Source organism: Lissotriton vulgaris, unplaced genomic scaffold (genome assembly GCF_964263255.1).
Source record: "Lissotriton vulgaris unplaced genomic scaffold, aLisVul1.2 SCAFFOLD_1006, whole genome shotgun sequence".
In the NCBI taxonomy this organism is placed as follows: Eukaryota; Metazoa; Chordata; class Amphibia; order Caudata; family Salamandridae; genus Lissotriton; species Lissotriton vulgaris.
Genome location: NW_028249123.1, coordinates 323,678 through 346,997, shown reverse-complemented (window position 1 = coordinate 346,997; position 23,320 = coordinate 323,678). Strand labels below are relative to the sequence as shown.

Below are 23,320 nucleotides of genomic sequence, written 5' to 3'. Positions count from 1 at the left end.
AAGCCAGGAAGACAGTCGCTTCATGCTATTGCATGCTAATAATGATCCGGAAAGTGGTGCCCCTTTTACCGGATCAAGCGAAAAAAACGCTGGTCCAAGCGCTTATCATTTCCAGGTTAGACAATGGTAACTCCCTTTATCTGGGCGCCCCAAATCCAGTTACCACAAAATTGCAGATTGTACAAAACACTGCCGCAAGACTGCTTATGGGAATCCATAATTGCTGCTCGGGAAAAGCCAGCACTACGAGAGAGAATTAATTTCAAGGCCCTTTGTGTCGCTCATAAGAATCTAGGAGGGAATGGACCCCCTATTTTAAAAGACATGATTTTAACCTAAAAGGCCAATCGAAGCCTTCGCTATGATGAGTTGCATCTAGCATCGGTACCTATGATTAAGAAGGCAAAAAGCGGTGTTGTTTTTCTTATAACGCCTCAAAACTATGGAACAGCTTGCCGCGTCATCTGCGTAGGGAACCTAATCATTTCACATTCGGGAAACAACTAAAGACGTGGCTCTTTCCTTAGATGTCCGGGCCAACTCTAGTAACCACTACAGCTCTGGAATGCTCCCCGGTAGCCATGCGCTTTATAAAAACCATTTTCATTTCATTGTATTGTGACAATAAGTGCGCATAAGTCCTGTTTTGATCTTGTAGTCTTGTTACTTAACTACATTCAGTTGTTTGGAAAAGTGTTACATCTTAGCGTTTTGCAGTGGGCCTCATACTGTTGCAAGATTCTTGACCTACACAAATCTGCTGCTGCAAATGAAATTGGGAGTATTGAGCTGCCCGGCCACAAATCTGATTAGTCAAAGAAAAGAGAATTTCTAATTGTTTAACCCCTTCACCGCGGTGCGAATTTCGCAGTGGTGCGAGGGGAGCGCGGTTGGGCATGGTGCTCAGGTATTTATGACAGCTCCCGGCCATCATAAATCACTGTGGGCGTGTGCTCATGATGCTCGGGAGCCATCAGAACTTAACCACGCATGGGTGGAGCGGCAACTTTCTGACGGCTCCTGGCCGTCATGATCACACGTCTACTGTGACTCATGACGGCCGGGAGCCGTCATAAGCACCTAAGGAGTTAATAGATGGATCATCGCAATTCATTCTGATTTGTCATCTTTCAGTCAGTCAGAATTGTGTCCTGTATTTACACCATTCTAATTGGCATCTGAGATAAGAGTAAGACTAAGTAGCGGCCGTCTGAACTTCCCAGGACTGCTTTACGTTATACAGCCAGCTGCTTCACAATTAACCTTACACATTCAAGGAAACACTCCTCCTCTTTATTTTAGTACACACGTGAAGCAGATTTTTTAAATAAAAAAAATAAATCTGAAAAAATTATGCCTTGGCCAATGCAGGTTTTAGATCATATTTTAGACTCTGCGTTTGGCTCTACAGTTGGTGTTAAAGCTAATCAACCATTATGGATATCTAAGACCACCTGGGATGTATTCGGAACACCCACTGGGAGCACCCTGTGTCTTTCATTACTTTTGGGGCACTTCTGTAGCGCGGATGCGGCCACAGACACGTTAAGGTCACCTTTCGTAGTGCCTATTGCGTGGGACGCACATATTGTACGCCATATAAAGTTTTGTCGGGGGAGGGGTTTCCCTCTTAAAGTGATGTTTTTGCTCCTGTGCAGGATTATATTTGTAAGCACATGATAAAAATGCCCTCAAGGAACACCCTAACTGCACTCCACTTACTTGAGAGTGTATACTGAGTCTTTACCCTTGTAGCATTTTTTTGATATTCCAATACATATCTGCAGATAGAGTTGCACACACTCCATGGTTGGTATTCGCATCCATGAGCCTATAGTAGATCACCTCTTGGAACAGATTGCAGTAATAAAAACCCCACTCAATATAAATAAATGGGTAGCCTTTTGAGAGAGTGTTGCTGATTTAATCCCTGGCTCATCAGCACTCTAGGTAAATCAATTCATTCAGTAGTTAAAGAGTGTTACTAAAAATGTAGTTAATAAACGGTTTCTAACTCGATGCACGACTGTAAGATGAAGACCCTCATTACGAGTGAAGGGAAAATTCCGATCTTCTGTGCAAAGAAGTGTCTGTACAGGGATCAGAATTACAATTTGTGTGATAATTATCACATCCTTGCTGTTTTTCACTGATAAACTCCTGCAGGTCAAACATGCTGAAATGTATCAGCAGGGAAAGACCCAAAAAAAGAAAGCAAAACGTGTTGAATTTGTAGAGTTAAAAACCAATTCCTCATGGTATGCCTCATTTTCCTACTGCAAGAAAAGAATAGGATGTATTTGCCACATGTAGTAAGTACCTCACTGTAGGTGTAATGAAATTTAGAGTTTATAGTAAATATCCCACAATATTCCAACAAATTTAGAATGAGGGCATAGGAGTTGTGAATTTGTTAATCTTTGCCTAAAGTGAAAGCTTCCAATGAAAAGTCAGGTATGGCTACCACAAATCTGCAGGTTTTGTTATATTACCGAGTTAAGCAGCTCTTTCTTACATTGTCCTTCCAAATAGCATTTCAAGCTGTGACCTTTGCACACACAACAATGTTGGATCAGTTTCTATGAAACTAAACTGGCACAACATTATCACAACGCCCTGAACATCATGTACAAGGTCTCGTTTCACACTACGTACAAATATCTTTACTATCTTCATCCATGGGGTGACAGGATTATCTATACATCCATAGCATCAGTAACCTACATCACAAGGCTGCTTTCTATTATAAAAGTTGAGCATCCCGATAGATTAGTGGAGGAGGCACTTCCACCGAAGATCCTTGCATGATGAGAAATCATCATGCAGTGGTCTGACATCTTGTGAGGGGTGTCCAGTTCGGGACCAAGATGGGGTCCTTCACTCTATCCCATCAGGTAAGGGGGTTGGATTGTCCCTTGGGGAGATTCCTGGCTCTACACCTACACACACTCTAGGTACACACAGAATAGGGTTTGCATTCTAGGAGTAGGCTACATTACTGCCCTGTTTATATGCCTGCTTATATACATTGTTTAGCACCATGGTAGAACTATATTTAATATTTACGCTTTTGATGCTTGTAATCACTTTTATCTGCTTCTGTTTGATAATCATTGCAGCACAAGTGCAAGGATAACGTCGGTTCAACAAATAGTAGTGAAAACGTCCCAGTGTGTATTCTCTGTATATTTCTCTGAGAATAAGTGAGCACGAGTGACTGAACGAAAGGTTTCCACGATCCCTGAAGGGTCAGTGTTATCATGTTCACCGATGGCCAGAAACCATTCGCTCCCTGGTAGGTTAGGGGGGCTTACTGTGGCACTGTAAACTAGCAGGTCCATATGCCAACATATCCTGTGGAGATGTCCAGAATAGATCTTGACACTTAAGGAGCCGGGTTCCACGTTCTAGATTTACTCTGGAACCCCTGGCCAATGTCTCTTTTTGTCTGCTTGACAGTGTAGAGGGGAGGAAGAATCATTATCCAATTTACTCATCACTGTTCCAATGAACCATGACTCCAAAGTATCACAGACTTGTGACTCATAGTTTAGTTACTTTATTACAAAGCCAAGAACAGATAGACATACAAACACCTCAAAATGAGTGTGTAGAAATACATTGAAACTGATGCAAAGCCAAACCTACGGGTGAAGTGAAGACGGTGCACCACACACAAAATAACATATTTGAGAATCCGGATGCGGAATATCACAGCTCCGATGTCAAGAGTCTCCTTCATTTGAGGTTCATAGGTAAAAAGCATTGTCTATCCCAACACTATCGCTAATGGGACATCCCTACTAAGCATTCCCAAACGCAAGCTCTGAAAAAGGTGTCAGTACATGAATGCTGCCTGAGAAGACCACTCACGTTGAATGGGCAAGTCGCATAAAGGTACGGAGCTCATTCTAAGATGCTCTCGCTTCTCAAGGTAAGTCAGAAGTCTGTACCTAACTCCAATACAAGAGTTGGTATGAGACTTCCCATCATGCTGTGCGACATCACCCTATCGACACAAGAAACCTCCTCACAGGTAACTTTCAAAACCTCCTCATAGGTAACTTTCCACGCAGCAGCAATGTTCTCAGGGCTTGACTCGATGTCCTTGATTCCCAGGCTCTCTCTGGTGAGAAATAACACCATTCCACATTATCAGCATCACCATTTAATAATATCTCCTCCTCCTTAAGAGTAACTCCTAAAACAAAGACATTATTCTAACTAACTAAGATGCATTTCTACACCTGCAACGGAAAACTTGAGAGAGAACAAGTTCTCCATACACATGAATTGTACTAGCAAACCTGACTTGAGAACAGCAGGGAGAACTACACATTAGGTCTACAGAATTCAGACAACATAAGAAACATCACGTACATTTGTAAAAAACACGAATACATGATCATGGGTACTGAGCACATTTAAATCACTGTGTTACATAAGAATACGAATTATAACATTCATTAGTCGCATGTACAATTCTTCACAATAAGGTTTTCATCTAGCCATACGTAGTTGAAATGCTGATTTCTTCACGTTATGCAAACATATACCTATCACTCCACCTTGCACAGTAATTACAATACACCTAACGGCACAAATGTTAGCACAAAAGAAGATTATATGCGGATGCAGACTACCTATGATTATAATGCACCCCTACAAATTACAGAGCAATTTACGCTCTATCAACACCAAGCCCATAGTTTATGTTGTCCAAACAATGCCCAGATCCTAGGGATTCATAGGAACTGCACAACAGATTCACTCCAAGCCCTTTAGAGTCTCCATCTTAAAGGCAAGTAGCAGTTTTAGTAATTCATTTCCACCTACCCTATACGCAACAGTAGTGCAATGATTCAGCCCAACACTCGTTGAAGATTGTGTCAACTTCATCTTATGCAATTTGTATGACCCTTAACTGTCTTCAGCCAATCTGCCATTCTCCACACTAACCACACCTCAATTGGAAGGACACAGTGAGAAGTGAGTGTTTCACAGAGGATGTCACAACCTCTTGGACGGTACATGAGATTACCTTAAAGGTATGCAGCAGCACTGCAAAGCTCATCTTCTGCCCAGCTGATCCGTTTCTGACGGATGCTACCCTAAAACAGGTAGTAGAAATGGGTTGGTAAAGAGACAAATCAACATGTTTTTTTACCCACTCTGATAAAAATACTATCTTGCTGGGCTTAGCCACCAGCAGAATACATTATCATCTACCCTGGTAAGCAGCGTTTTTAAGTAATCAGAGCCAATTACGCTTCAACTGTGATGAAGGAGTTACATCTTTTTTATCTATATGAATGGGTGAAACTCACCCTGTTGATGATCTGCTGCTAGTGATGACATGGAACCCCTGACTTTGACTCTTTTCATTGATTACTCTTCTGATATGTAAAATGTGATCTGAGGATGCCCCTTGAATTTTGTCTTTACTTGTAAATAATTTCGTTTGAGTTGAAATAACCCATTTTAGCTCTTATCTACACTGCTCTCTAGCGGTCTGTTAGCAGACCTGTTGTTGTCAATACATAACCTACCTTGAGGAGGATTGCGAGTCTGGCGCTCCACGGACCACCAGACTTGTGGAGGCGCAGGGTGGAGGCGCAGCAGTAGCAACCTCCTGATCACCTTATTACAATCTGGGTGGTTGGACCGCCCTTGCTCTGCCCCACCCTCAGGTAAGCTCAGTTTCCTGATGGTGTTGCGGAGGTCAGGAGGCCACAATATGTTTGGCATGCTCCCGACAAGTATATTACAAGTTTTTTCTCTGCTACGGTTTTCATGACAGTTCCACCATCATGAATACCGTGGCGAAGACAAACAGAGCTTGTGTCTCTGTGCCCTGGTATGCATACAGGGGAGCATCTGCAGGCACTCCACTGTGGCTCTCCCCGGGGTAGTCACTGCTGTTATACACGCAATCGAAGAGGGAGTGCCCCATATTGCCCTGCACGGCATTGCCACCTTTGTACAGGCATCCGTTACATGACCAAAAACCTGCTTTCCTCCTTCCTGGCCGGGAGATCACAGGTGGTCACATTGGGGCCCTTCCATTCACACAAGCTGTCACTACCGTGCGGGGTTCCTCAAGGCTCATCCCTCAGTCCGACACTATTCAATATCTACGTGTCGGACCTGGCCTCTGTCATCAAGGCCTATGGGATGAGCCTTACCTCATACGCGGATGACACTCAGCTTGTGCTGGCCATCAACGGGAATGGAGACAAGGTAGCTGAAAATTTCCAAGAGGGCATGCGAGCGATCGGTGATTGGATGGCCGCCAATTGCCTGAAGCTAAATGCCGAAAAAACTGAGGTTGTCATATTTGGACACCTCTCCCCGGGGTGGTCAAATACATGGTGGCCCTCTACGCATGGAACACCCCCTATACCAGCCACCACCGTCAGAAACTTGGGGGGGATTTTTGACGATAAACTGACTTTTATGGCCCACGCTAACAAAATAGCATCAACAGCCCACCATAAACTCAGGCCGATCAAGAAAATCAAGCCGTTTCTGCCAACCTCAGCAGGTAAGACACTGGTAAGCGCTCTCGTGCTGTCATCTCTTGACTATTGTAACAGCTTATTCACCAATGCCCAAGCAAGAGTGACCAACAAAATGCAGACCATCCAGAACGCTGCAGCTCGTCTCCTGTCAGGAGTACCAAAGTTCTCACCTATCTCTGATACAATAAGGGACTTGCATTGGCTTAAGATTCAAAACAGGATCAAGTTTAAAGCATTGTGCATACTCTACAAAGCTTTGCACAACTGTGGTCCACATTTCCTGAAATCTCAACTCAGATACCAATCATCCATAAGATCGCTCCGATCTAACAACCTTAAAGTGCTACAAATACCACGAACAAAAACTGTCAACTGGGGAGATACACGCTTCCTTGTGGCAGCTCCCAGACTATGGAATTCCCTGCCAGTTTCCATCAAAGACAGCCCATCCCTGATGACCTTTCGCAGAAAATTAAAAACCTGGCTGTTTGATCAAGAATAAGTTCCGGCCTAACCTGGGGAATACGTTCACAGTTTTCTAGCGCCGAGACGCCCACGGGCAATTGTACGCGCTGTATAAATCTCAAGAATAAATACATAAATACAGGGAAATGGCTCGTTTTTGGCATGTTGTGTTCACATGAAGATTGGACCACCCCCCTCTTGGAGCACATGGGAAGTCCCCATCCTGAGACATTGGTACACTGAAAAAGATAACCCCTCAAGGGTTTTGATGGATTATCTAGACGACCTGGGATGGAACCTTTGTTTATCAGCAAGGAACTGAGGAGTTTTCATATTGTGAGACACTCTCTAGGCGTGTAAGGTAGTAATTGCACAGGTGTGCAGGTACCAAAGTTGTTCATAAGCACTGTTTTGAATGTAATTTCTCAATGTTACAGACATCCTTTAGGGGGGTGATGATTATTGTATAGAGTGTAATTATAAATGCAGATGCCCTTTAGGGGCTGTGATTGAATTGCCCTGATTAATTGCAGAGATTGTAATTATAAATGCCGATGCTCTTTAGGGGCTGTAAGTGAATTGCGTAATTCATGCTATCCGTTATGATGAGTGCACCACACTCCCAGACATGATTGGACATTTACTCTTGCTGATGCTTTAATTGAATAATGCAACTGACAGCCACTTGTGATTAACGTTGCATGCTTTATTGCCAGTGGTAGGTGCTCTCATTCAAGGTTATATGTGATTGTTGCATTTATTCCCAAAATGAAATGCTTGTTGAAATATTGCGTCAGGCAACCACTAGCTTGGTGCTGGTAGTAAGGGCTTTCACTCCAAGTTATATTCATCTTCTAACATTTACGGACATTATAATGTTTACACCTGTGAGTTGTGGTACTAAACCCCCATTCCTTTGGGTGGAGTAAGAATGTTTACACAATGTCATCCATTAGTAATTCATCAGGTTGTGTATATTTGCAATTGTTGTATAGTATTCAGTAGTGTGTGTGTAATAAATGTTCTTTTACTTATGCTGAAGAAAAGTATAGACTGGACATTTATTGAGTGTTGTTGTGTATCGGTGAATGGTGTTTACTAGCCAAGACCACCTCCCTAGAGTAGGCCTTGGACTGCTCTGCAACGCTACCCTATGAGAGTCAAGTGCTACAAGGGAGTTTTTAGTTCCCAGTGGAGGACAACTGTAGGCTCATTACTTGTGCATGCCACATAATAATGCCTTATTTTCCAAAACTTCTCATATCAGTCGATACCACATAACATATGAAATATGCATATAATGGAGACACATTGTGAATCCAGAAGATACTTTTTGCTATGAATGATGTAGGTCAAATAAAATACTTCACGTGTGGTTGCCCCAATGTGTTAATGTAGAAAACATTCTGGACAGCTTTAGGTAAAAGTTAAAAGTGGCACCTTGTAAAAACAAAATTTCAGGCAAGATTGACAAGATGATGGTTCTCCAATGCAGGAACCTTCTGTACATGCAAAAACTATCGTTTTAACTCCCCCAGGGCTTTATCTGATTGTATCATCACATTTTATGCGCTGTCACTAATTGGCTCTTTAATTTCGGAACTATTTATAATTCTGTAACCTCACACCATGAGGACTGCAATGATGTCTTTTTGGGCTTAACCAAGTCCATTTTGGCTGATGTGGGGTTCTTCGCTAACTTAAAACTAAAATCAAAAACAACCTGCTGAGTTTTAGTTTTGCTACTACAGAAGTAACCTTTCTCTAACAATCCTAAGTATATCAAGTTATCTTTTAATTCGAATTTGTCGAAGCCCCTCCACCTATTACATGTCACATCCTCTGAATCTTTATTTAAAATATATTTGTGTAGTTCTTACATGGATGAGCTTTGATGTGCCTGGTGAAAGTCCACAGAAATACAGACCAGCATCATGCAGAGAGAGTTATTTGGATGCATTTTGATTTTGCAAGGTCGATGACTGATTTGACAAGTGACCCATATGGACATTGAAGATTGCAGGACCACATACTCTGTATTTTGCACGTACACTAGTTCTTGATATATCACTCCACAAGCTGTCTGTCCTGTGAGTCCGTGGCCCATTACTTATAACCTTTGAGTTGTCATTTTGCACTGCTTTTTTGAATAGCATCTGATACTCCTGATGAAGCCCAGAAGTGCTTCTCAGAGGATAAGTAGCAACACTAGTCTGTTGTTTGTGCTTGGTTGGTACAGTGTAGATCATAGTAAGACCTGTATAGGAAGAGTTGTGGTGCTGTGCACGAGGACCAGCGGGGGCATGTGTGGTGAAGTATTATGTAATAAAAGTCAGCAGACAGAAATACTTCACGTCGTGTGTTTATTAGCCACAACCTCAGCATACCAAATATGTGACAGCAAATGTGCAACTGTGCTTAAAAGCGAAATGGAGTGAGAAATACAGTCACATATGCTGATGCATACCATGGTTGTGCTTGGTTGGTACAGTGTGGGTTTATAGTTTGGTTTTGTCAGAAGAATGTATGTCATTAAGAGAGGTACAGAGTTATGCTAAATTGCTGACACCATATGTGCAGTTGAAAATACCAATTTAATCACACACATTCAAGTCACTAGATATATTTTATCCTCACATGACCAAGGCCCTTGACTCGGATTGGCAATTATCATGAAGCACTGACTTGCCGTCTGATAATCAATTTTATGTTGATGGAAAGTCTGTAGAGTTTCTTTTTTTCCCTCTTGTGGCCCGGTTCACTCATCTCCTATAATAAGAGTATCCTTGCACATTTTATTTGAGGAGAAATCACTTGATTAACACTGATTTAGATGAGATATTTTCCATTAAATTATGCTTGCATTTTTCTTCCCCAATCACTTAACCTTCCAACATAATGATTAAAGGCATGGATTAATTTTATATGTAATCCTTGATGACTGACGGTATTTCAGTGAATAAAACAGAACTATACAATGAAAAAAATGGGTGGTGAAGAATAAGAAGTGTTCAACTTTTTGCAGACTGGAACTCTATTTCTAAACGTTCAAGCTCTTTGAAACCTTATGCGTGCTTTCTATTTTTCAGGCAGCAACCAATATGGCTCAATTTATGGTCACACATCTGCAACTTCAGGGAGCCTTCTGGATGACAATCACTGGCACACAATTCTGATAGAGCGCCATGGACGGAATATCAACCTGACTCTTGACTCGGACATGCAGCAGTTTAGGACCAATGGAGAATTTGACTATCTGGACTTGGATTATGAGGTAAGATGCTTCCACAGCTCTGGAAAATGTAAAAACAAAGGCAACAAACTGGAACAAACACCAATAGTTCTGCCATGGGCTGGCAGTCTTTTGGCATTGCCAATGCTTCTTTTGTTTTGTCTTATTTTTGTAAAACCTTATTTTTGGGATCTGACATGCTATCGCCAATATAAAGAAACATACATTGACTAAAAGGAAATATATATTTTTTGTCTCAATAAGCACACATTACAATAGTACTCTCTGGCCCTGAAGTGATCTGCTGCGAGTGTGAATGTGTTCTTGTAAAAGAATACAGTGCCATCACTCACAGTGACGTTAGGCAATGACTGAAGTCGGATGACCCATAGCCTCATATTTTCTACATGGTGTAGTGGGCTATAGAAATATGGGAATGATACACTCAATCAATCAATCAAGGGGTTTATAAAGCGGGCTACGCACCGTGAGGGTGTCAAGGCGTTTTTTGCAGCTCCGGTTCCGTCGAAAAGCCAGGTCTTGAGGTTCTTCCTGATGGTGTGGAGGGTGGGGGAGTGTCTGATGTTCAGTGGGAGCTTGTTCTAGGCTTTGGATGCAACGTATGAGAAAGCTCTTCCTCCTGCTCTGGTTCAGCGGATGCAGGGGAGTCTCTGCTAGGGCGAGGCCTGCGGAGCGTAGGTTCCTCTTGGATATGTGGAAGGAGACTCTCTCGTTGAGGTATTCAGGTCTGATGTTGTGGGGGGATTTGTAGGTGTGGGTGAGCAGTTTGAAGGTCACTCTCTTCTCGACAGGGAGACAGTGGAAGTTATGTAGGTGTTGGGTCATGTGTAAGCCTGGGCAAAGCCCTACACTATGCTCGAGTACTTTGCGAAGTTTGCGCTACTTCGCACTAAGCGATTTGCACGTAGCACAGTGCAAACACGCGTAGCGTAGCATAGTGCAGCAGTCACTTTTTGCTAGCTCGCGGTCCTCAACGTCAAGTTGGTGACCGCGAGCAAGCAAAATGACATCCCGGCAAGACTTTTTCCTCGTTCGCGATCAGCAACATCAAGTTGCCGATCGCGAGCATGGAAAATAAACCTCCCGGCGAGCTTCTCAACGCGGGGAGGTTAGGTTTCTCATTGCGAGTGGTTGTGTATGCTCCGCATTGAGAAAGCTGCAGCTCGAGTAGAAATCTACTTGAGCGGCAGAAAACGACGGCTTGCACTGTGCAAGATGCAGTTTGCACTGATTGCACAGTGCGGACAAGCATCCGGCACTGTGCAATCAGTGCAAACAGCATTTTGCACAATGCACTACGCAGTTCACGTAACTACGCGTAGCTCGCGTAGTGCGAAGTGCATTCGCGTAGCTACGCTTAGCGCTACTTCGCAAACTACTCCCAGGGTTAGACATGTGTTCGTGCCGTGGTCTTCAGAGGACGAGTCTGGCTGCGGCATTCTGGATGGTCTGTAGCCTGTGTAGGAGAGTTCTGTTGATTCCGGCGTAGAGGGCGTTACTATAGTCCAATCTGCTGGTTATGAGTGCATGGGTGACAGTTTTTCTGCATTCTGGGGGTATCCATTTTAAGGTCTTGCGGAGGATCCGAATGCAGTTGAAGCTGGTGGAGGCAATGGATTTGATCTGATGGGTCATGGTGAGGGAGGAGTCGAGGATGATGCAGAGGCCCCGTGCGTTTTATGTCGGGGTGGGCAGACTCCCGAGGGCGGAGGGCCACCAGATGTTGTTCCAGGCAGAGGTGGAGGGTCCGAGGATGAGGACAACGGTCTCCTCCGAGTTGATCTGCAGGCTGCTGCTTTTCATCCAGGCGGCTACACTTTCATTCCTTCCAGGAAACAGAGTCTGGTGTCTCCGGGGTTCTTCGTGAGGGAGAGGATGAGCTGGGTGTCATGGGCGTAAGATACTATGCTGAGCCCATGTTGTCTTACGATGGCAGTGAGGAGGGCCATGTAGATGTTGATGATCTTGGGGCTGAGCGATGATCCTTGGGAAACTTTGCAGTTGATCTGTGTGGGTTCAGAGAGGAAGGAGGGAGTCTGATCCTCTGGGTTCTGCCGAGGAGACAGGATCAGATCCAGGAGAGGGCGGTTCCTCGTATCGTGGAGTCTGGCTGTGAGGGTGCGATGTGAGATGGTGTTGAAAGCTGCGGAGAGGTCAAGTAGGATGAGGGCTATGATGTGCCCCTGGTCTAGTAGCATGCATATGTTGTAGGTGGCAGTGAGGAGGGCCCTCTCAGTGCTGAGGTTGCTGCAGAATCCGGACTGGGAGCCATCTAGGATGGAGTTTCCTTCGATGAAGGCAGTCAGCTGGGTGTTTACGAGTCTCTCTGTGACTTTGGCAGCGAAGGGGAGGAGAGAGATTGGCTGGTAGTTTTTCAGGTCTGACGGGTCAGCCGTGGGCTTCTTGAGGAGCGATTTGACCTCCGTCCGCTTACAGACTTTGGGGAAGATGCCGGATTCGAAAGAGGCATTGATGGTGTGACCTAGATTGGGTGCGATGGCAGCAGCAGCCCTGTGGTAGATGTACGGTGGACAGGGGTCTGTGTGGGCTCCTGAAGGGGTATTCTTCATGGTTACAGTGGTGTGTTCGACAGTGGCAGGATTCCAGGTGGTGATGATCGGCTCTTTGTCAGTAGTGGTGGAGCGTGGAGTGGTGTCCAGCGACTGTTTGCTGAAGTTGTAGTAGAGGGCCTTGATTTTCAGATGGAAGAAGGAGCTGAGCTTGTTGCAGAGTTCCTGGTGTGAGTCTGTGGCTTCGCTGGAGGTTTTGGTGAATTGCTGTATGACTTTGAAGAGTTGCTTAGTGTTGGTTGGGTTGCTGTGGATTTTGTTCCTGATAAAAGTCTGCTTGGTGCCTCTTAAACGCTGGTGGTATTCCTTAAGGGCGTCTGGTAGCTGCTCAGGTCTTTCATGGTTTTCCGTTTTCGCCAGGTTTTCTCTACCGAGCAGAGGATTAAGTGGGTTGACTGAAAGCCCCTCATAAGTATGTGTGTGTGTATATATATATATATATATATATATATATATATATATATATATATATATATATATATATATATATATATATATATATTACGGTTCACAAAGCACAGTGAAGACTGTGCCGATGCACTCCACTTCAGGTGGCACATTAATCACTCGGACAGTCGGGTGTGCTCGCCAAGGTAGTATTTAATTCATATCGGTTCCACATACAGGTACATGAAACAGCCCAACGCTTTTCAGCGAACCAGTCGCCTTGATCACAGTACGTTATTTTTTAACCTGTTTAAGTTTGAGGTTTGCATGAAATACTATGCTTTAGGCAGATATGGATGTATAGGCAGGGCTTATCTCCATGAAGGTTGGTTATTACCATTTACATATAGGTGCCTGAGGGAGGGAAAAGAAGTCTATGTGAATGGCAAGGATTGCACAATAGCACCAGATTACTCCTTAATTTGTAGACACATACAATTACATGGCTCTTGTAAACAAGATGCGCCTAATTTGGACTGAGTTTTGAAAGGTAGTCCAACACGTGCTATCATAACAACGTTCAGTTTACTGGAAACAGGAGTTATTTACTTTGAAATAATGGAGATTGTTGTGCAATATTAGCAGGCATCGCTTACATGATTACGATAACTGAGCGTGTGGTTTGATTAAAAAAAAGTTGTGTTAACTCCTCTGCATGGGAAGCTGGATGTTTCCATCTGGCTGTCGATTTCGACCTTGAAAGCAGAGTCAACCAAATGAGTGGTATAAGAGCGCCACTGTCTCAAAAAGAGGTCGCTCTTATATCTGCTACGGAAACATTTGTCCTTCATGTAGCAAACACCCGCACAGAAGTGCATGCTTTATTAAATACAGACGTGCTCTTGAATTTTGGGTAGTTAATTTAGAGTATCTTTAATGTGTCCTTAACTACGGGGTTACCTTACTATTTTAAAGTTAGAAGCAGTGGTCTTGTGACTTTTGTAGAAACTATATTTGCTGTCTTTTCGGGATTTTTTCATTCGATTTTTTCCACCATCTTTGTTGGATTGCGCTTAATACTCGCATTAGTTGCCGGTGTGCATTTATTAATTTGTTTACATAAATATGGATGCACATCCTGCAGCAGACGGCAATATGTCCCGGCAGTTGATGGTTCGCAACTGAATGCTTAGTTATTACGGAGCGCTGCCTCTGGCTACGTTGAGTGTAGCTTATGGATTATCGTTTCGATTTTCCTTTTTCACATGCGTTCAACCTATGTTCCATTGCCTGAGCTGCGATTTCGACTGGGCCCTGGATTTTTGTCTCAGCAGTACGGTGTCTCCCAACGCGGATTATGACCAGCTGATGAGCCCCTTAGTGGTTCATGACGTGGTCTGTTCTGGCAGCGGGATTATGACCTTAGCAGCGATACATGGAATAATGGGACGTTGGAATGTTTTTGCAGCGGCGCTTGAGTTCTTGGCACGCAGTTACATTGAAGATGACCCAAGTTTTCCTCCGATGGTGATAGAGGCTCCGGTCGTTGAGGAACATGTATGTTCATTCCCACCATTGAAGTGGATGGCTGAAATGTGTTCAGATGAGAACAATGACATCCTGTTGGAGGCTGTTGCTACATACACGCTGTTGGATTAAAACTCTTTGATTTTTCTACGTATTCTTCATTATTTTGCTACTGCTTTCTATCAAAGAGCGAATAACTTTTTTTTGGAAATGTGAACTTGACTCTGCTTTTTAGGCTTGGACTCTGCATTCCTAATTCGCTCATGTTTATATCACATGTTTTGATCAAGGAAGGGTGCAGTGGGGCTGAGCCTTGCACTCACACCCTATTAAGTTAGCATGGGTTTATTAGAAGCTCACACACTATTTTTGCTTTCCTGCTCTGCTTTGCACACAACACGTACTTGTGATATTGTTTAGAGAAGGCTGAGTATTTTGCTTTAGATGAGAATAATTTGGTATGCTAGATTTGTAAACTGCATCGCTAGTTTTGTGTGTATAGTGAGAGCATGGAACATCAAGGTTATCTTGAATACTGTGTCTGTTATTCAGAATGATCCTCGCACGTTCGAGCCATAACACATATGCAGCTGTGGCCACCTCTGATACTGGCGCGTTTCATAATGCATTGTGGAGGCAAAGTTACACACAGTTGGAGAACATTCGTATCTTGACAGTTTGTGGAGCACTGAATGTGATCCACTACTGCTGAGTACCAGAGGTATGGGTCTGCCCATGTAATCCTATGAGACTTTCTGTAGTTATAAACTAATCTGCTAGATAGGGAGGGTGAAATGTAGCTATATTTTAAATTTATTTACCTTTAGCATTATAGGATGCATTTTCTGTTTGTATTTCATAGAATAGTAACAATGCTGACAACCTTGTTTCTGATAATATGTTTGGTTGTATTATCTAAGGTACTGTGCATGAGATTATGGCGTTAGAAATAAACATTTAAAAGTTGCATGTGTCTTTATTTACATCTTGTTTTGGACTGGTGTAAGACTATAATGAAAGAGTGCTTTTGTTATCCACTTTACTTCATGTAATCTAAGTCGCATGTTCTGGGTTGACTAGTCATTGGTGTTTTTGGTCTAGGGCGACGAACCAATGAGTCACTGATTGCTAGTTTGGTAGGGGGTTTGTGTAGTAAGGTGGGTTTTTACTACACTGTAATTCACTGAGGTCCTAAGTCTTTATGCACAGTTCTGTGTATGAGCAAAATTCCTGGAACAGTAGTTACAACAAAAAGGCTCGATAAAGGGCTTGCACTTTGAATATGAATATAAAATAGAAGAATAGTTGATAATCACAGCTAAGGAGTGCAGCAATTAAATGTGTGGATGATGTGTAGATTGAGTGGAAAACGTGAAAAATAAGAAAGGGTGGAGAGACGCAAACTACCCACTGTATTGTCAGTGAAGTGGATCTTTGGATTTCCAGGTCATTACACAGATAGGGTGTTGGATTCCGCAGTGGGAGCAAGAGAAACTAGTACCACATCTAAGGAAGAAAGGTAGTGAGTAAAGTGCACACAGTTGGGCAGATTTACAAGCTTGTGTGAAAAATTATGCAAAAGTGGCGCAAGGGGCTTGTAAACATGCCCCAGTGTGTGGTAGAAAAGACGCAAGAAAGGACGGAAGTATGCAAATTACCCACTGCTATTCCCGGGTAGTAGTTACCAAGACGGCTGAAAAAAGGGCCTGCACTTTGAATTTGAATTAAAGAAGAATAATTGATACGCTCAGCCAAGAATGGTAGCAAGTAGGTGTGTGTATTTGTGGTTGTTGTGTTGATTGAGCGGAAGATGAGTAAGGTGAAAAATTAGAGAGGTTGCAGAGATGCAAACTTTCCATTTCTTTGTAAAGGAAGTGGGTGTTTAGTTTTCCAGTGCATATATATATTCACTGAAAAAACCATATGTTTCAGCTACGTTATAGTTAGGAATTAGCATTTAAAAAACCTTGCAAATTCACTGAAAAAACCATAGGTTTCACACACGTTATAGTTAGAAATTAGCATTTAAAAAACCTTGGAAATTCACTGAAAAACTATAGGTTTCACACATGTTATAGTTAGGAATTAGCATTTAAAAAACCTCGCAAATTCACTGAAAAAACCATAGGTTTCACACATTTTATAGTTAGATGGACATTTAACTCATACAAAACCATTGAAATTCCCCCATTTAACTGACTGTAACTCTCGTGCCCGCAATGCACTGCTGATGACGTCACATATTACATCACTCATGACATGGTCAGTTACATCACTCATGACATCACTGATGACATCTCAAATGATATTCTGCCCCCTTTTTGCGAAGATGGCTGCCAACACTTCCTGGTTTGGAGTGTTGACAGCCAATTAGCATAACCTTGTCATCGGGAGGGTCCGCGGATCCTGCGCGGCCATAGATATATATGTGATTTATCTTTTGATTTTCTCAGCAACTACTGAAAGGATATACACCATTTAACAAAAAGGCACTACTCTAAACCAAGGGCTACCGTTTTGACAAATTTGGTGTAATTCCGTTCAGCAGTTCGGGCTGTAGCTGCAGCTCAAGGTTTCTATGGGAAATTGCATGGGGAAAACACATTTTACCTATGCAGTCCTATGCCGTCCATTAATCTCCCTGGTACTACCTATGCAGTCCTCCAGTCACCCAGCCAATCCTATGTGCTCATCCGATCACTGCGCCAAAATCCAAGTACCTATAAAATCACCATGTACTCTCCGTGTTGCACTCTAATCATCCAGTCACTACTCATCTACTCATGCAATGACCCAGGCATTGACTCATGGCAAATACAGAGGAGGTGATGCTAATCACAGGGGGATCCCAACACATAGTGTTACCTTGTGTAAGTAGATGTTTTTACTGTATTCTCAGTATCTCTTTGTAAAGTCCTGGATCTAGGCCTGGTTAGTCAGAGTCAGTTACTACCAGTACCCATCAGCAAAATGTTGGAGGCACAGGAGGACCTTCTGCTCCACAGTTGGTTCTTTCTGCACATCTCCTCTTCTTCCTGCACTTTTCTTCGTCTTTCTGGACTTCTGTTGCCTCTTTCTGCATTTGTCTTGCTTCTTTCTGAGCTTCTCTTCCTCTTTCTTCACATGTCCTACCTTTGCAGCATAGTTAGAAATTAGCATTTAAAAACCTTAGAAATTCACTGAAAATCCCATAGGTTTCAGGGACGTTATAGTTAGAAATAACATTTAAAAAAACCTTTGAAATTCACTGAAAAAAAAACGTAGGTTATAGGGACGTTATAGTTAGAAATTTTCATTTAAAAAACCATTGAAATTCACTGGGAAAACCGTATGTTTCAGGGACGTTATAGTTAGAAATTTGCATTTAAACATTTAAAAAACCTTAGAAATTCAATGAAAAAACCATAGGTTTCAGGGACGTTATAGCAATTTGGGCATTATAGTTAGTAGACCTAACTATACCTCGCGCCCCCACAATGCACTGCTGATGATGTCACATATTACATCACTCATGACATGCTCAGTGATATCACTGATGACATCACTGATGACATCTCAAATGACATCACTGATGACATCTCAAATGACATCACTGATGACATCATCCATGTAATCATCTGATGCAACTCCCCTGATAAAACCTTTCACACACCCCCTCCAAAATACAGACATATTTGCTCAATGATTCATACGTCTACACACACATCCACCCACTAACCCATACAGTCACTCATACACACAGTCATTCATCTATACAGCCACCGATATATCCACTCATGCACCAATATAGACACTCACACACTGCCACTCACCCAAAGAGTTACTACATACACTTGGACAGTCATGCAAAGAAAATATCACACACCCATTTCCTTGCTCATACAGTCAAACACACAACACCACACTTTTTATGCAGATACTAACACATACTTACTCTCTTTAACAATCACTTATAGAAACACACACTCATCCATACAGATACTCTTGCAATCACTCACTCTCACATATAGTCATTTATATACTCCAACACTCCCATACACAGCTTTAAAACATATGTAGTTACTCGCACATGCACCACTGAGACATCCATTCACTCACCAACACACCCATACACACACTCACCCACCCATACAGCTGTTTCCATATGCACTCTTGAATCCATACACCCAGTGAAACAACCACTCACACATAGAGTCACACACACACCCACCAACAAAATCACTCAGGCACCCGTACAGATACTCAGACAACCAATAAATAACCCATATAGGCACTCATGTAACCTTAGACATTCACTGAAAAAAACTGAGGTTTCAGGAACATTATAGTTAGGAATTAGCATTAAAGAACCTTAGATATTCACTGAAAAAACAACAGGTTACAGAGACATTATAGTTGGGCTGACATTTCACTCATACAATACCAGAGAAATTCAGCCGTTATAGTTAGTTGAGATAACTATAACTTGCGTTGCTGCAATGCACTGCTGAGGAAGTCACATATTACATCACTCATGACTTGGTCAGTGACATCACTCATGACATCTCAAATTACATCACTGATAACATCATCCATATAATCTCTAATGCACCTACTCACAACCCAATATAACTGCTCATACACCCATTCCAAATTTCAGACTATCATTCTTGAAACCATTGACACACCACTACCAGTATTTACATACCTACTCAGTGATTGATAGGTCTACATACACATATACTCACTCACCCATACAGGAACCCATACAGCTAGTCGCTCACCAATACAGCCGCTGAGATGGCTACATATATACCCATAGAGCCAATCATACTCCATCAGTCACCCATAGAGCTACTCACACACCTACTCACTCACCCAAATACTCAATCACACAGCAACTTACTCACTCATACAGAAACTCACACACACTGCTCATGCAGACACTAACTAATACTCTCCATACAGTTGCTGACACAAGCATGTACTCACCCATACAACCACTCTCACATTCACTCACAAACACATACAGTCACATATATACTCCAACACTCACATATACTGCCTTTCACATATGCAGTTACTCATCCATATACCACTGAGACATCCATAAACTCACTGACACAGCCATATGTATACTCACTCGCCCATGCAGTCCCTCACAGACCACTCATGAACCCTTACACCCAGGGATTCACCCACTCATACATCCATGCAGGGAGACACACAAACCCTCAGCCACCCACACAGACACCCAGGTACCCATACAGGTATTCAGACAACTAATCAATTACCCTTATAGACACTTATGTATCTACTCACCAACCCATGCTGCCACTTACACAGCAACTGACAGACTGATACACACGTTCATACAGATTAGTCACTCACCCATACATTCACTAAGACATGTTTAATCACATACTTATACAATCAGTCATGTACGAACTAAATCATCCATACAAACTCTCATACACCCACTCATTCTACAATACACCTTGACGTATATCTATGTAACATTCTTAAACCTTTAAGAAATAGTCACCCACTGGATGATGTCATCAGTGATGTCATTTGAGATATCATGAGTGATGTCACTGATCATGTCATAAGTGATGTAATATGTGAGGTCATCAAGAGTGCAATGCAGGGGCGCAAGGTATAGTTAGCTCAGCAAACTATAATGGCTGATTTTCTCTGTTTTTTTGATGAGTGAAATGTCAGCCTAACTATAAAGTCCCTGAATCCTGTGGTTTTTTTAGTGAATATATATATATATATATATATATATATATATATATATATATATATATATATATATATATATATATTCGTTTCACCACAAAACTCTTTCCGGGTCCCTTGACCCATGAAAGGTGGCGTGGACGTCGGCGGAGTGAATCCGACACAGAAATGTTCAATAACCAAAGTCCAATACCCACGCTCTCAGGAAACAACACGGAGACACCAAAATAAAGCCAGTGCTGTTTAATCCACAACGCGTTTCGCCGACAAACGGCTTGATCACGTGGATTGGCGTTACCGTATCAGTGCCATATATCTCAAAAACAATGGAAATGAAAAGAGGACTGGAATGGCAAAACATTGTTAAAGTAAAGTTTCCTAATACAATACTGTCGTAAAAACTCACTTATACATTTTCGAAACAGTGTGAGAAAAATGTTGAGTAATCACATGTTTTACACAACAAATGAGCATTAAAGTGAAACACAGTATTTAACCTGCGCAAACATACAAATTAATACATTAATATGTCAGCAGCTGAAACGCGGCAATTACCGCAATGAAAAAGGCATATTAGAACCTGTGGATCTCCTTCCTCATGCACCAACACCTCACCCTTAATGTACGCCCATAGCGTGAGAAAAGGGCTCACTCAGTGCTCCAGGCGTCAGAAAGTTAATGTGCGCCTGCGCACACGGACAATAAACCAAGTAATTGTGACCATGATGGAATGTCTCAGAATAAAACGAGGGAGGTGCAAGGAGAGAAATAATCTTAGTGGCAAGTGCCCAAACCATACTCTCAATCAAGTAATCAGTCCAGTCAAACTCCAAGTCTTAGTGATGGCAGATCCTTAACGCCAAGGTGCTCATGTGACAAGAACCGGATTAGGGGAGGGGTCCCGTGAAGTGAAGTGACGGTGAACTGGGCCCCTTATCTCGGTCCTACAACAAAACAAATAGACAAAACTAGTTAAAAACAATTTCATTACATTGAAAAGTTACATGAAGCTAAAATATAATCATCAGACAGTTGAACATGGTAAAAGAAGAAGAACGCTATATGACAGTTACATTATTCCTTTAGGTGTACGGCTAGCTCCTCATCTTGGTTAAGACCCCCCGGGGTCTTGGTTTGGAAGTCTATGATGAGTTTGGACTCCCTTTGGCGTAATTTCAGTACCCTGTTGCCCCCTCTGGGATTCTTTCCTATCTGTTCCAAGATGAAAAAACTCAGATCCTTGACATTAGAGAAATGTTTATCTCTAAAATGTCGTGCCACTGGGTATTTGGGGTCAAAATTGCTGATGGCTCTAGTATGTTCCAATATTCTTTTTTTGGCCATACATGTCGTACTCCCTATATACCATTTGTTGCATGTGCATGTAATGGCATATATCACATATGTCGAGCTGCAAGTCAGGAAGGGTGTAATCTTTTTATGGACACCATTGTACATCACTTCCTTAACAGATTTACTGTTGGCACAGGCTTTGCAGTGCCCACATGGGAAAAAACCATCTAATCCCTGTATATTGTTGGGTGGGTACACTGTGATGTCGCTGCGAACTAGCATATCCCTGATACTCCTCCCCCGTCTGTATGTTATACTGGGTCTGGGAGGTAGTTCTTTCCCTATAACACTGTCCGTTTTGAGAATGTCCCAATTTTTGGCTACAATTCTCTTGATATCTTGGGAGTCAGTGCTGTAGGTTAGGATGAGTCTGGTAATATCTCCACTTTCTTCCTTGTTCTCAGTGTTGTCTACGAGGGTATCAGGTCTTTGGATATTGTTGGCTCTATCCTTAGCTCTTTTAAGGACCCAATTAGGAGAATGATACCACTCTCTTCTAGGTATGCTGTCGCAGTGTTGCAGTTGCGTACTGAGGGCCAAACGCAACTGCAACACTGCGACAGCATACCTAGAAGAGAGTGATATCATTCTTGACAGATTCAAGGATAGAGGTTATCCTAATTGGGTCCTTAAAAGAGCTAAGGATCGAGCCAACAATATCCAAAGACCTGATACCCTCGTAGACAACACTGAGAACAAGGAAGAAAGTGGAGATATTACCAGACTCATCCTAACCTACAGCACTGACTCCCAAGATATCAAGAGAATTGTAGCCAAAAATTGGGACATTCTCAAAACGGACAGTGTTATAGGGAAAGAACTACCTCCCAGACCCAGTATAACATACAGACGGGGGAGGAGTATCAGGGATATGCTAGTTCGCAGCGACATCACAGTGTACCCACCCAACAATATACAGGGATTAGATGTTTTTTTTCTCATGTGGGCACTGCAAAGCCTGTGCCAACAGTAAATCTGTTAAGGAAGTGATGTACAATGGTGTCCATAAAAAGATTGCACCCTTCCTGACTTGCAGCTCGACATATGTGATATATGCCATTACATGCACATGCAACAAATGGTATATAGGGAGTACGACATGTATGGCCAGAAAAAGAATATTGGAACATACTAGAGCCATCAGCAATTTTGACCCCAAATACCCAGTGGCACGACATTTTAGAGATAAACATTTCTCTAATGTCAAGGATCTGAGTTTTTTCATCTTGGAACAGATAGGAAAGAATCCCAGAGGGGGCAACAGGGTACTGAAATTACGCCAAAGGGAGTCCAAACTCATCATAGACTTCCAAACCAAGACCCCGGGGGGTCTTAACCAAGATGAGGAGCTAGCCGTACACCTAAAGGAATAATGTAACTGTCATATAGCGTTCTTCTTCTTTTACCATGTTCAACTGTCTGATGATTATATTTTAGCTTCATGTAACTTTTCAATGTAATGAAATTGTTTTTAACTAGTTTTGTCTATTTGTTTTGTTGTAGGACCGAGATAAGGGGCC

At 42.5% G+C, this 23,320-nt stretch overlaps 1 protein-coding gene across 1 annotated transcript in view; it reads left to right on the top strand.

Moving 5' to 3' along the window:
• Positions 1–23,320, top strand: part of LOC147663694 (contactin-associated protein-like 2) — a 542,132-nt gene that overhangs the window by 352,455 nt on the left and 166,357 nt on the right. The window contains exon 5 of the mRNA XM_086950260.1: positions 10,076–10,260. Within this exon, the coding sequence (XP_086806386.1) occupies positions 10,076–10,260 (185 nt within the window). The remainder of the gene's footprint in view (positions 1–10,075; positions 10,261–23,320) is intronic.